This window comes from Falco peregrinus, chromosome 6 (genome assembly GCF_023634155.1).
Source record: "Falco peregrinus isolate bFalPer1 chromosome 6, bFalPer1.pri, whole genome shotgun sequence".
In the NCBI taxonomy this organism is placed as follows: domain Eukaryota; kingdom Metazoa; phylum Chordata; class Aves; order Falconiformes; family Falconidae; genus Falco; species Falco peregrinus.
Window position 1 is genome coordinate 26,529,798 of NC_073726.1, and position 15,873 is coordinate 26,545,670.

General features: G+C 40.0%; 1 protein-coding gene across 1 annotated transcript in view; it reads left to right on the plus strand.

The window, feature by feature from the left end:
* Positions 1–15,115, plus strand: part of SEMA3E (semaphorin 3E) — a 145,152-nt gene extending 130,037 nt beyond the window's left edge. The window contains exons 14-17 of the mRNA XM_005240154.3: positions 1,563–1,729; positions 7,593–7,660; positions 9,182–9,321; positions 11,932–15,115. Coding sequence (XP_005240211.1) covers positions 1,563–1,729; positions 7,593–7,660; positions 9,182–9,321; positions 11,932–12,384 — 828 coding nt within the window. The 3' untranslated portion in view covers positions 12,385–15,115. The remainder of the gene's footprint in view (positions 1–1,562; positions 1,730–7,592; positions 7,661–9,181; positions 9,322–11,931) is intronic.
* Positions 15,116–15,873: the final 758 nt, after the last annotated feature.

The window sequence follows — 15,873 nt, forward strand, 5'->3', positions numbered from 1 at the left end:
AACCAGTCTTCACCAAGTCAGTGGTACAACAAAATAACATGTTTCATGGCTGAGCTAGTTATCTGCAGAGACTGGGAAGGAATGTTCTTCTTTGATGTTCAGTTGGCTAGATATCGGATGCTTTTTGCCCTCCCCTGATGAACCAAGACTTAGAGCAGTCTTTACCCCTGCTAAAAGATGAAAGAGAAAATCCCATGTCATATGTCTCATTGAAAGTGTTCATGTCTTCTGGGACATGCACACTGCAGCCTTTACAGACAAGAAAGAATTCCCCTCAAACAAGGTTCCCAGGTTTCTTCTTCATTCCAGTTGGCAGATTGAGTTCCTGCTACTGTCATCTGGTTTATCTCAGCCGAAAAACTCTTCAAGTATTGCTGTTACCAGATCTCCTAGTCTTCTCCCCTGACGTTTTTGAAAGCTAAATTTCTGTGATCTAAACAGATATAGAAGGTCTAATTAGGAAAAAGAATGAATTATCTGTATTAAATTTTGTGGTTTGTGACAGATAAGTGACAGTAAACCAGATTAAATGAGCTGCCAGTGTGTTCCAGCTTTAAACAATTTTAAAATGTCAGATTTTGAAAGCTTGGTCTAGGAGCAGGAATATGGACTAAGTTAGGCCATTAGGATAAGCACAGCTTAAATGTTCATAGGGAATCCTTTTTCTGACTGGTAAAACCATGGAAGAGAGCTGTGCATAAGCAGTTCCTATTGCAGCGCACACTGTGCTCAGACCGTTTACCTTTACCAGCAACAAGACTTTTTCTAAAATACCTGTAAATCCAAGCTGTTCTCTCCTGAATTTGTTATACCAGCATGTCAAGAATTAGATTGATCATCTTTAATTTATTTGAAAAGGACATTTATGTGAACTCAGAAGATTTAAACAGTCTTAGCACTAATGATGAAAAAAACCCCAAACCCTACAAATAAGTATTAAAGAAGAAGATTGTGAGCAGTTAATTTGTAAGGAAAGGCTGCACAGCACCAGGAGACAAAAAAAAAATATATCTATCTCCTGTGCATGGAGGGATTATACAAATCATAGTATGACTATGCACGTGTATATGTGACCGTATTGTAAGCAGCCACATCAAGAGTTAAATTTACTCGGGAGCTCCCATTTTAAGATTGAGGTGGCTTATAACTTTTGCAAATTCGAACTTCTTTGTTTAAAGCTTTTCATGTCAAGATTTTTTTGCAGGTCAGTTAGGTGACAGGGAAGTGTAAAGAGGGAGGCACTGGAAACTATCTTGAGGAAGAAAAAGAAACCTAAACTGCCTATTCAAAAATAAAGCTTACAAAGCTGAAACTCCAGAAGCGAGGAAATGCCAAAATAAATTGTTTATTTTACCTTCTTTCTGTTCCTCTGTGCTCATGCAGGAGTTTAGTCTGTAATTAGATATTTTGCTACAGAGCAACTCTGCCTCCCTCAGGGCACAGGCTGGATGCACAACTGGCGAGCAACGATAAAGCTAACATTTGTTTAGTAACTCCATTGGTAACAGAAGTTTTAGCAGAAATTCTAGGAATTTAGTTGTATGTGATGCATTTTTTTTCAGCAACAGCTTTACGTTGGATCTGAGTCAGTCATAGCCCAAGTGAAGTTCCACCAGTGTGACATGTACGGCACTGCCTGTGCTGACTGCTGCCTCGCGCGAGATCCCTACTGTGCGTGGGATGGGATCTCCTGCTCCCGATACTACCCCACAGGAATGCAAGCAAAGAGGTGAGAACTGCTGCTTTCCCTCACAACCCTTTTTGCAAAATACCTACGTGAAGAGTTCCTACCACAACACAAAGATATTCATATCTCCCCCTCATAAAAATAACTGAGCAGTGAGAAAATGTGTCAGATATTTATTAAGTGCAACCTTAGGGGACTGCAAAGGAGCCGTATTAACAGGATGGCATAAACTGCAGCACCAGGAATATTTTTATGAATGAAGCAAAGTCACTTAGCAATTATTTGCAGTAAGTATTAAACAAACTTCTGTTTCCTTATGCCTCTTTTGGTATGCAGAGGAAAGATTCTTTACAACATCAGAGACCTATTTTGGTAGTATTATACAGCAGACATATCATTCTGCAGTAACATACACAACCGAATTTCCCAGAAGAGCGAAGAAGATTCTGTGTTAATAGTCAAATACCTTCACAAGCCAAAATGAAACCAGAGCATCCGCAAAAGCTAAGGTTAGGCTTAGCCTTTCTTATTTATATATTTATAAAAAGAAGTTTCTCTAGAGGTCAGTTCAAAGCACAAACCTAATTCAGGTGCTTTAGGTCTTGCCTTGGGCAGAGGACTTCTCCCTGTCACCATTCACTTATTCATGGTTCTTGGCCTTCATTCTTTTGTGCAGTAATTTCCCACATACCTGTCCTCCTTCATTCCCTCTCGAACCCAGTGCCTGCCATTCGGCTACACAGATACTAGAACATACATATTTTATTCCAGACCTTTAAACAAGACTTTAAGTGAGCTTTGCCACTAAAAAGGGTAATTTCTAGCCTTAGTCAGCAAAATTTGGGTCATGCATAATTCAAATCCTTTTGGTGGCTTTTTTTGCAATTACTGTTTCTGCAAATATGTGCTTATATATATTAGACCTACATGGCCTGCAAGGATTAGAATGAATTGAGTGACTTCTGGAGACAGTCCTGAAAACCAGAGGAAATGGTTCATTCAAAACCAAATCATAGTATCCCAGTTTATTATTGTTTCTTAAGGAAAGCCAGGATAGTGTGTGTGTGGGGGGGGTTATTTATTTGTTTTTTGTTCTACACAACTTATCTTTCCATGAACCTGGATGAGCTCTAGCAAATGCACTGCTGACTGTAGCCAGGCACAACAGGCGTTTCTGTGGATATTTTCTACAAGATAATGAGCACAGCCATGTTACACTGGGTAGTACAACTTTTGGTGTAAGGCACATTAAAAAGTAAAAATGAGAAATACAGCCAATGACTCAGCATAATTAAGAATCTCTTGGACTTCTTACACTAAGGCATATAGGTTAAACCAAGTAGGGAGTTTACACCACTTTTACAAGCAGGATTGCGTAATTTTCTCATGCTTCTTACAATCAGACCTAAGGGAAGAAGTGGGCTCTGGTTGTCTGCTCAATGTGAGAAGACTTTGACTAAAACACTCAGGCCCCAGATTAAGAAAGATGAGCAGCTATGTAGTGGGTCAGACAGAATAATTTCCTACAGTAAATAGAAATTGGATTATCGTAATTATAAAGCATATGGGTTACTCATCTAAAGTCATAAAAATAATTTGGGGAAGGGAGGGGTTTAAGATATTTCCCAGCAGCTTGCTAAGACTGTAGGAGCAGTTATGTTGTTCTGCAGGCTACTTATTGTATAAGAAAAGATAAGAGAAACTCACTCAGTCCCAAACTCTGTTGTACATTTTTAGCATATTTCTCACCTAAGACAATTTCCAGAGTAGCAGCCTTTAAGTCCCCTGACATAGGCATTTATCCAGGGTTGAGTGATACCGGCAGCCCCCCAGGCACCTTCCTGTGCCTTACCTCCCCACCATTCAGCAGGTCAGTCTCTAAAAGAAGCAAATACTGCTGTTATCATCATCCTTCTCTTAAGATAAGCACTGCAGCAGTGGAGAAGGGATTTGCACTCAATTGAATGTTCTTGACGTCTACAAAACTTTTTGCGTATAAGAGTTTGGGGAACAGCCAGCAAGAGCTAACACATTGAGAGGGACAGATGGCATTTGCTTTGTTCACTTTAGCGCATAGTTGAGGCTCAGAGCATTTTAAACTTAGGAGCTCACATTGTGTGGTACCTGAAGAGGCAGGGAGAGCTACTCAGGACATGTATGGAAGTCATTTTAAGTTGCCTCCTCCTAGGTAGCAGGTGGAGAGCATTGCTGGAAAAGGCAGGCCTCAGTAGACAACATGAAGTTTTCTGGTACAAAGTGACCCTGCGCAGGTGATAACCCTGCCATGGCAACCTTGGGCTCCAGACAGAATTAATGTCATATCCCAGAGAATACACATCTTAATTTACCCTTGTCTCAGAACTCCAGATTTCTGCTCGCGCTGCACAGGATAGTACAAGTGATGTGAGCACAAGGGGTATTGGAGAGCACTTGTTTCCCCTGTTCCTGGCAGCCCTCCCTTCATCGCGACTCATGGAGCTGTGCCTTACGTTACAGCACACATGAGCAGGCTTTAATACCACCTCAGTCTGCTCAAATGTGACCCTCGTACGGTACATTTAGGTGGGCTTTTGATTTGTAAGAGCAGCCTTGCTAGTGCAGTAAGAAAGAGCACTGCTAAGCGATCTCTTTTTAATTCCAGTCCTACTGGTGAAGAGTTGAACAGTGGCAGAGATGTACAATGAACGTGCTCTCCCTGCTTCAATTCAAATGCTCTCATCTGCTTTAGAGCCTAATGCCCCCAAGGTGCGACAAGTGTTTGCAGAAACATGAAACAGAACAACTGTTAATTAAGGCATGTACAGGATAAAGAGGGAAATTATATTGCATTCCATTTCCATGAAGTATGCTTGAGAAAGCAGAGGTCCAGGACTTAAATGCTTTAGTTCACTATTACCTCTGCAGTCTGATTTAGGCAGGTTCAATTTTTATCTAAACAAGCACAAAATTCTACAAGTGAGGTTCTTTGCTGTGCCAGCTCACCATCCAGGCTGAAAAACAGCTGAAGTCATTTTAAAATGTCTTTCAGCTTGAGTAGGTCTGGTGACCTGTGGTTCTTCAGCTACTTATAAGAAGCTGACGGTCGCCCTCCTGCCTCCTTTCCCTCTCTGGCTTCTTTCCCCACCACGCGCTCCACCAGCAAGTACACAAACATGCTCTTCATCTCTCATGGTTAGCAAGGGAGCACCAAACAGGGTTTTTTTCCCCAAAAATTATTTTCAACCCCCTGAAGCCTCCTGGCCCTCCTTGCGGCCTGCCCACCATAGGGTGTCCAGGCTGGAGGGGGCAGTGACAGCCGCCCCTGGCTGGGGGCACCCCGGAGAGGCGCTTCGGGGCAGGGCGGGGCAGGGCGTGGTGGATAAGGGGTGTGGCCATTGAGGGGATGCTGCCACCTTGCAGCTAAATCCGGGTGTGAACCCAGATGTCCCCCAGTTGGCACATTCGGTTCGGCAAACCAAGCTCATCCTGCTGGTTTCTTTCACAAACCTCAATGATTTGTGTAAGTCCCTGAGACTCTTCAACTTTGCCTCATCTATGCCTTGAAAAATAATACAGAAACATGGAGATGATGGTGATGGTGATGATGATGATCACTGTGTTGCTTTCTTGCAGATCATTTTTACTAAGTTCCTGAAAGCGTAGAGTTACAGACTGAAATCTAAATTCATGAAGTTATAGATTGCAAAAGACACTTTCATTGTTCAGTACATTTGCTACTCACTGAACATTGTTCCTTACAGTGGTTTATCTCAGGAGTTTTCTGTTACTCTATAATTCATGGAATTCTGAATGAAATGATTACTAAGAAAAAAAAAACAAACAAAAAACAAACAAAACAAAAAACAAACAAACAAACAAAAAAAACCCACAAACCCAAAAAAACATGAACACAAGGCTCACTATTTCAGTATTTGTGAAATAAGTTTATTTCCCAGCATGTCTCTCTCTTTCAGCACCTCTCCCCATTTTTTCCTTCTCTTCAAAAAAGTAGCAAGTGAAGGCACTGGTAAAAATATCTTTCTCAGCCTTCACACAACAGAAAAAATCCATCAAACAAACATCTCTTTTTCTCAAATGGTTCAAACAACTGGAGAAATATCCTGTTTTACAGGACAAGGATTTTTTTAGCTCTACAATGATCTTCAGGAACTGAAGAGTAAATAGTACATGCCTACTAACTGTCCTGTTCCTGCTTCATAGGGCTGCTGTGCCTGACAGCAGTAAAAACTTTTTTTTTTCCTTTTCCCCCAAGGCTTATGTCTATAGTATTTATGTATATTTGTGGAAGATAATAACTGTATACACAGATATGCAAAGCTGGTGGCAGCATTATTCAGCACTGACACTTAGCAGAGTTATCAGTAAACAAATCTGCAGCATCTATACATTACAATGAGAACTCCCAGGGCATGATAAAGCCCTATTACTATCTCAGCATCTCATTTTTTGCTTGATAATATACATGCATTTTCAGCGCTTCTGCCTAAATGGCCCAACACAGTCCCCACTGAATTTGCAGATTCCGCTGAAAAAACACTGGCAAAACATTGGTTCTGCTGAATATTAGTAAAGGTAAAAGCTGTCCCCTTGGCCCACCAGCACCACTGGATCAAAAGTCCATATGGGTGACAGAACTCAGAAAATAATCACCGTCTACTGGCAGTTTAGAAATATGAATAACACCCATGGGCAAGATCTTTTAATAGTGTAAATTTAAATAGTGTCAGTAAATTCAGGTTGTGCCAAATAAAAATTGTCTTTTGTGTTCAAATAGCATTGGAGAAAAGCTTTAAGTAGTAATTGCAAAGAATAACAAAACTGCTTGGCTTTGCTTGTTTCTATCATGTATGATTTATGCAGTATGCATACCTGCTGTGTAAGATTTTCTACACTGCATATTTCTGTTAATCTGTTATGTATGGCACTGGTAATACTGTGTAGAATTACTCCTTATGAATATATAGGAAAACTATCCTTAGTGTAATTAAACTTCAGATTGCTGGAAGTACTACATCTAGCAAGATAAGACATTCCAGCCAGCTCTTTTGTTTTCCTAGTAAGCAATCTCTGATTTTGTATATCAAGGTACTCAGAGGAAAAAATTGCCATATAAAAGCACTGTTCTTCTGGGAATGCACCATAGGATTACAGTTTTCATTCTTTTTCTGTAAATGTATTTGAAGAATTTGAAGCCCAGATCTCACAACACTTCTTTCTTTCAAAAATAATTGCATTATTTCCAGAACACAGCCAGGGCTCACAGGTTCTGACCACAGTTCTGCTATTAGCTGCCTTTCTAGGCATGGGAAAGTCATGACTGCATTTGTTTCCCTGTTGAGAAAAATGAGCTTAACAACTGTCATTTGTTTCCCTATTGAGAAAAATTAGCTTAACAACTGTCTGCTACACAGAGGTAATAAAAGAAAGTATTTCCTCTGCGTGTTGATATTCCCAAGTGAAAAAAAAAGTAGCATGAGAAGGATATAAGAACTACCTTTGACATACATGGCAAACTGTTCTAAACTGAAGCAGGGCAATTTCCTTGGCTTCCAAAAAAAAAAGAACCCAAAGACAGGCTAAAGGTCCCTTTGAATCTTCCTAGCACTGAATGTTGCCCAGTTCATTCAGAAGATCTTGGTTTAGTATTTATAAAAATAGTGTCGTTATGTATAAACTGGACACACAATTATGCCTCTTCCCCAGACAAGTGTGTGTCTTTTTTTCAGACATGATTCCCAATAGGTTGAGTAGAGCAAAAATACCAAGGCATAAATGAGCATTTCTCACAAAAATGCTAAATTTTTAGGAATCAAGATTTAGCTCCTTATGTTTTTAATGAATGCCACTTCAGCATAAACCCAACAATCTGTAAGCTAAACTTGTTATCTCATTTTTTTCCCTCCAGACGTTTCCGCAGACAAGATGTTCGACATGGAAATGCAGCGCAGCAGTGCTTTGGCCAGCAGTTCATTGGTAAACTACTCACACATTTATGAATTGTTAGCAAATACGTGGAGCAGAAAGCACAGACTTTGCCAAGAGTATGAGCCAGACCATGATCTCACCTGAGGTTTTTTACTGGCATATTCCCATAATAAGTTATAAGAGACATAGAGATGAGCCCATGTCACCCAGGTGTAAGAATGACTTTGTTTCGATGGCAGGTTGGGTGCATCCCATAGTGTTCATGCAGCCCTACCATTCAGACTAGGGATGTGGTTAATGCATCGTAAGGGCTTCCAACACACATGCAAGTGGAAAAATGGGACAGGGATAAGAAATAACAGGGCTGAATCCTGAAATGAATATGAAATACTGCCAGAGCACTCAGCCAGAACTGAAGGAGCTCTGTAGCATAGACACGGGCAATGACATGTCAGAACACAAATGTTTCTTTGTGATCATTATCAAGATTTGTCCTAAAAAAAAATATAATTAAAAAAAAAATACTGTGTCTTATGCTTTTGTCCAGACCGTGGAAAGTGATGATTTCAAACACTGGTATTGGCAATGGCAAACCAGACAGAAAACAGTTGCCTGGACATCCTCAGTATTTTGTAGGATAACACCCAATGCACTTACAGAAGAAAAAAAATCAAATATAAAAGGTTATTTTAGATAGATAACCAGAGAAAAATTATTTAGGTATATATTAGTTATTTAACCAGAGAAAGCATCATTAAAATTGATGTCCATTGTAATATACAGTAGATTTTGGAAAAGTATATTCCAATATGAAATACTAATTACACAGTAAGTTTAAAATACCATAAGAAATCACAGTGATATCAACCCCTGTATTTTTAAGGGTGTAAAATTGATTGGTCTCAAGAATATTTCTCACTACTATGGAATAAGATGATTTCATTAATAAGGGCAATTGATCACTAGTGTAATATCTAGCTTATCTTCCTCCAGATATTTTGTTGGATGGAAAATCAGAATTGAGTTTTGATTAATTTCATTCACCTTGGTTTTATTAGCACCCTTGAGCCAAAACTATACATTCATTTTCCAGGTGTATAACGTGGACATGTATAATATTGGTTAGGGCAGTAGAGTTTTTAAGAGTTTCATTCTGCAAAAGGTGTGTGCTCTCATTTTTATCCCTAAAAATATTTCATTATTTATTATATTTAAGCATTCATCGAATCCTCCTGTTTCACTGAGTGAAAATGAAATAGATGAACTATTCATAAGAACCATGCACAAGCAATTAGCAGTGTGAAACACTGAAATTTGTTTCTCTGTGCATAACCTTAGCTGAATCATGGCACAGTTTGGTCCCTTTATCTCAGGAACAGATCCTGTGAGATTCTGAGATGATGGAAAAATTCATTTCGCAGGTCAGACCTTAACCAGACACTACTTTTCAGTCACTATCTGGTTGGATCTGAATTGAACTTCACTCTTAAAAGTAAATACACCCTGCATATGGGGACTAACAAGTATTGGCAGTAGCACATACTTTTAAAACTTTTGTTTTCCTTCCAGGCGAAGTCCTAGAGAAGACTGAGGAGCGCCTTGTTTATGGGATAGAGTACAACAGCACCCTTCTGGAGTGCACCCCTCGGACCTTACAAGCAAAAGTAATCTGGCTTGTCCAGCGAGCACATGACACTAAGAAGGAAGAGGTAAACATGCTTATATACTAACATTTTAAGTAAAAGAGCCCACTGTTAGGAATATTACATCTTCACTGAAAGGCCTGTCATCAACTGCTGAAAGGTACACGCGTGTCAGGGAAAATCATTATGTTCATTTGCTCTGTTGAATTAACAGACCTGAGAATTTCATCTGGTGATTGCATTCAGCATCTTGATTGCAGATGTTAGAAATCTAGTGAAGCCCGATTTAAGGTCTCAAAACAAAAGAGAATCCATCACTTCTCTCGGTACGTTATTGCAGAGGTGAATGTGCACATATCACTCCGAGTGTTACTCTAGTTTAACATCTATTCATTCCTGCTGCCTCACCCATTACATTACAGAATGTTCTGAAAAGAGGTGTTGGTAGATTCTTTGCCTCTTTCACATATATTTCGCTATTATAAAAGTGCTTTGTAAGTGTTACTATATTTACCCCTCAATACCTCTTTGATGCACATCAGTGTAGCTGTCTCCACTTGTGGAAAGATGTAGGGAGACAAGCCTCAGACTGCCAAAGGATAAGGATGGTTGCCTTACTGCCTAGCAGCTAGGCTCTACTGCAAATGTGAGACCCCAGCTCAGACACAGACATCTGCACATCTCAGGAGTGGGACTCATCTGATTGTTAGAAATGTGCCTACTTACAATAAAGAGATCTACCCAGGAGCTTCTCAATGTAGGCTGCCTTTGAAGTCAGACTAGATGGTGGTGCAGTTATAGCCAGTGGTATCACCTCATGCTAAACTAGACAGCTTCATTTGGTAAAGTAAAAAAATTACTAGTAAACCACCGCATACAAAAATATACAAAGTAACCAAGGATGCCACACTGTGCTTTAAATATCTAAAATCAAGCAAGAAGAATGTCATCCCTATTTCAGGCACATTTTTTGCCTGAAGTGTTGTCCAAGTGCCAGATCTTTGCACGGTTTTTCACACTTGGTATTTCCTCATGTATTTAGCTGGAAGTTCCCTATCTATGCATAATCATTCTTACAATAGAACTATTAATCAGGTCTTTCACAGAAGGTAGTGAACTGTGAGGTGGGGAGGATGTCCTACTATATACACATTTTATTGGATACAGCAGCTCAGATACTGGACGCCAGGAGTGTAAATTTGAACAGACTCTAACCTTCCAGTATGTCTCTATACTATTAAGACAGATTTGTTTTCATATTTCCTGCTGAAAGTTATTCAATTTTTCATGAATAATAATACAGTCATTAGAAAATGACAAATAAAAGCAGAAAGAAATAGAATCATGGAGTCATAGAATCACAGAATAGTTTAGGTTGGAAGGGACCTTTAAAGATCATCTAGTCCACCCCCCACCACTACCATGGGCAGGGACGTCTTTCACTAGATCAGGTTTCTCAAAGTCCTGTCCTTGAACACTTCCAATGATGGGGCATCCACAGCCTCTGGGCCATCTATGCCAGTGTCTCACTGGCAAAATTTCTTCTTTATATTCAAACTAGACCTACTGTCTTTCAGGTTAAAACCATTTCCCCCCATCCTATTGCTACAGCCCCTGGCAAAATGTCTCTCTCCATCTTTCTTAGAAGCCATCTTCATAGCTTGAAAGGCCACAACAAGGTTTCCCCAGTTCCTTCTCTTCTCCAGGCTGAACAACCCCAACTTTCTCAGCCTTTCTTCATGAAAGAAGCGTTCCAGCCTTCTGGTCATTTTCATGGCCCTCCTCTGGACCTGCTCCAACAGGTCCATGTCTTTCCTGTATTGAGGACCCCAGAGCTGGATGCGGCATTGCAGGGGAGGGGGGTCTCACAAAAGCAGAGTGGCAGATTTCCCCCCCCCTCGCCCTTCTGGCCACGCTGCTGGTGATGCAGCCCAGGATACAGTTGGCTTTCTGGGCTGTGAGTGGACATGTCTGGCTCTCATCCAGTTCTTCATCCACCAGTATCCCCAAGTCCTTCTCTGCAGGGCTGCTCTCAGTATTTCTCTTCTGCTTAATATTCAGCACTTTACCATTGAATAGAAAGATGAGGATTCCGTTGTCCTGGGTGCTTCTGATGGTTGGATTAGAGAGCTCAACGCTCCCTGCTTGCGAGCATCTGTGAATGCCTCTCTCAGGAGCTGTAGGGGGAACTCAAACACCAAACTCAGAACTGAGGCTGTAAGTTCTCCATGGTCCTGCAGTTATACAGATACCCATGAATGTTGCCTGAAAGGCATTTGTCAATGTACAAGAAAGTTCACAGGGATACTTACTACAGGTAAGCTGGCAAATGCACATTTGTTTTCCATCCAGTATTTTATCGGAATGTTTCAAGCTTACTCACCTCTGTGATTTAGCCCCAAGTGACTAACCCATCATGGGAAAACAGGAGACTGTCTGCTCCACTCTGTCCTCCCATGCTGGCCAGATACTCCAGAGTGCTTTCCTTCCACAGCTCCATTTCTTCTTTACTTCAAGTAAAATTTTTTGTTACTTAGAAACTGTGAATCTTGGATCTCTAATCTTCCTCTCAAAATTAAATATTGTATTCATGAATGTACAGTTCAGAAGTAATTGCTGTGATTGAATGTAATAGCAGAGGGCTGTGCTTTGTAACTGCATCAATTTGTTTTTCAGGTGAAGACTGATGATAGAATAATCAAAATGGATCTTGGCCTCTTATTCCTGAAGCTGCATCGGTTGGATGCAGGGACTTATTTTTGTCAGACGGTGGAACACAGCATTGTTCACACTGTCAGGAAAATCACCCTGGAAATAGTCGAGGAAGAACGTGTAGATGAGATGTTCAATAAAGACTATGAGGAGGAGATACCTCACAAAATGCCATGCCCGATGCAGAGCAGTATACCTCAGGCATCAAAGCCATGGTACAAAGAATTTCTTCAACTGATAGGTTACAGCAACTTCCAGAGGGTGGAAGAATACTGTGAAAAAGTGTGGTGTACAGATAAGAAGAGAAAAAAGCTGAAAATGTCTCCATCCAAGTGGAAATACGCCAACCCTCAGGAGAAGAAGGCAAGGATCAGGCCAGAGCATTACCGATTGCCCAGGAACATAGCTGACTCTTGATGGACAAATTCCATCGACTGTTTCTGAGCAAAATTTCATTTGGACTTATGTAAGTGGGAGAAATCAGTCTTGGGTTTGGTAAATGACACAGGTTTATATATATAAAATATTGGGACTGAAAACAAAATTGCTATGGTAAGTTATACTGCACACTCGTGATGACTGTTTAGAAGCATTTTAAACAAAATCTTCTCAGCTATCTGATTCAAAGTAGGTCAAAGCAGAGTTTTGCATTAGGGAGGACGTGACAATCTTCAAACTTCGAGTGCTTGAATCATTTTCCTGTGTGGACCATGCTTGCGCTGTATATTGTTGCACATGACAGCATATTTAACAAATTCAAATAGGTAAGCATTCACAAGTGGATGAAAAATATCTCTTTTCTTTGTTTCACAAATTTCTCCTGCTTCTGAAAGTTGCACATCTTGAGGTCTTTCCTTTTGATTGTGACCTGTCTGAGTTTATCACTGAGAACAATGAGTTGTGTTAATACAGTGTGCTGCTATCTCTAAAGGTAACAAAGGGAAATCCTATTTACTTCCCACCATTTTTTGCCTGATCCGTTATTTATGAAGCGCAGTGTGCTCTCACAGCTAAATAATATTGCCTAGTAACTTGGTGTAAGTAAAATGCATGCTGAGAACACAAACAATGAAATTATTCAACTTACCTATATAAAAACTTGGAATAAGGGTTTAGATAGAAAACGAGCCTATCTTGCCTCTAGTAAGGGACATTGAGTTGGTAATGACAGGAATTAAGGGAGTGCCCTCTTGTGGCAAAACAGAGCAAAAGCCAATATTATCATCGATTTTCTGAAGAAATGTGTATAGCAAAGAAGTATTACCCGGATCCACACCTGGTTTATTTTCATCACACACTTCTAGTCTCTATGTGCTAAATCCACAGGTTTAGAAGGCAGTGCTGGAAGTCATTTATACTGGAAAGACAGCATTTAAAGTAAGTAATGTTTTATACTGTTGATGTGCTTTTGGGGTAAAATGCAGTCATAAAAAGTTAGGGTGCAGATTAGAAACAAGAGCAGCTATATGCAGCTGTGTTTCTATAGGTTAAGGATCTGCTCCAGGTAAATCTTTTCCTGATATGTGATCTCTGGCCAAAAGGGCTTCTTTGCTGCTTTTGTGAATGATACCAGGAAAGATCAAAGAACAAAATCACTTACAATCAACGTCTTTCAAGACTGACTTAAAAAAAAAAATATTATATTTCTTTGAGTATAAGAGATGAGATGAAGAAAATGCAGAAAAAATAGCATTCCACTACTTAAGAAATCTGATATTACATTATGAACTGATCTTTTTAAAAATTGGAAATAATAATAAAAAAAAGATAGGGAGGTTAATAAACACAAATGAGTCACAAATGAGTTAACTCCAAATAAGACCCTGATGCCAACAGGGAAAATAACCAAGCTGATACAGATTTTGATGCCACCAAGAAACTATAGGAGGGACTCATCAGCCATGAAGAGGTTCACGTTTAGCTTCAACTTCTAATCAGGAAACAGGATATGGACTTAGCGGGAATTAACAGCCTGGGTAACAGAGATTTGCTAGGTTTGCTGTGTTAACAAATGCAGCAATCGATGCTAACCCAGTGTTTTCTAAACAGGCTGTGTGTGAGAGGATCTCTCAGCTGCTGGCAGGACCAGCGAGCCTTGCTGTGCTCCTCTGGGAACAGTCTGACCCAGTGTTTGAAAGGAGCCCATGGGCACCCTCTGTCAGCAGCTGCAGTATGAGGAAAACAGGGATTCACCTTGTGTCACTATAATAGCAGATACATCTTTCGGCCAGGCAGTGTCAAGTAAATCAATTTATCTGAGGGTTTGCTTTGTTTAGCTAGAATGCCTGTCTAAGAGATGGGACTGGACACTGTGCACAGCCTTGCATGGATCTACGCAGTTGTTGACTTTGATCTTATGCAGGTGACTGGATAAACACACTTTTTTGTGACAGTTTAATGGAACTTAGTTGGAGTTAGGATTCTTTGTTGTGTGGAAAGTGCTAGCACTAAAGGCTGTGTCAGAGAGAACGTGCACAGAACAAGTATCCCAGATTTATACCTAATCCCGATACAATCCTCACTGGCATCCTTGATGGAAAACTGTTAAAACACCACTGAAATCCATTTCTGATGAATTATGGAGTCTGCTTCCTCTCAACAGTAATGGGAGCTATATTTTACTTTTTCTGATTCATTTGCTACTATCTAGTGCCAAATGTACTATTAACGGACTATTAGAAACGAATAACCGCATCTCAGCCTGACAGAACAACTTTGTGTCCCATTCTCTGAGATTTCAGATGGAAATCATGTGATACGCAAACCAGGAATCCTGATTTAATATGACAGTATGTATTTTTAGCTCCCCATCTCCTTAGCGGTTACATGTGGAGAATTGCATTAAATCTTTACTTACCTTTTAAAATTTAAATTTCTAGCTCACACTTTGCTACTTTCATGGTTGCAATGCCTGTGAGAATTCAGAACTACAAGGTCTTGTTCAAAGAGTGCTATGACATCTATGGAAGAAGAGAAAGAGCGACAATGTATTTTGGAAGGATACGCACAAATGTGCTCATACACAGACAATGTTATTTAAAATGCTTCTTTGTATATTTGGGGGGCATTGTCTGCTTCTTTTCATTATGAGTTTGATGTATTTTGTATGTGCATGAAGTGGTCAAATTATAAATATAATTAAGAACCATATTTGGCTGAAATAATCTGTATTATTCCTCATAATTTATTTTCACCAGCCAATATGACTATGTGCAGATCAGTAGTCACACATTATTTACAGATGCCCTTTACTGTGCATTTTATGAGCAGAGATCTCAGATCAGGACAGAGGGATGTTAGTATACAGTAACCAAGTGGGAAACTGTGGCACAGGATAATGAGTAACTTTAGTCTATTAATGTCAGGTAGATTTGAGAAAGCCATGATTAGAGCATCATCTGCTGCATGAATGTATTTTGAGAGTGGAACATGGTCACTTAAACACAGAATCAAAGAATCACAGAATGGGCACAATTGGAAAGGACCTCTGGAGATTATCTAGTCCAACTCCCCTTTTTAAAAATAAATAAATAAATAAAAACCCCATCACAAACACAGTCCCCAACTACCACAAATTATGCACTTGAGTTTCTTGCATTTGGGGAAATGGCAGGGGTCAGCACACCTGGAGTTTAGGGGATGAGCCTCACCCTGGGAAAAAACCCTGCCTGATCATGGTGTCTCCCCTGCCAGGTAGGAAGATTCTAACTAATGGAATTCACAGAGAAACAACAATTTAGATAACTCTTTGAGCTCTGCCCTGTGTCCTGATGAGGGACAAGCCAGATCGCTTGGACTAAATACTTTGCTCTTGCTTTTGCTCTTTTGCTGTCAATGAGATGTAAATGCACCACCTTGTACAAACTACTGCAACTCTCAGATTCTGTTTGGACATGAAGCCAGAAG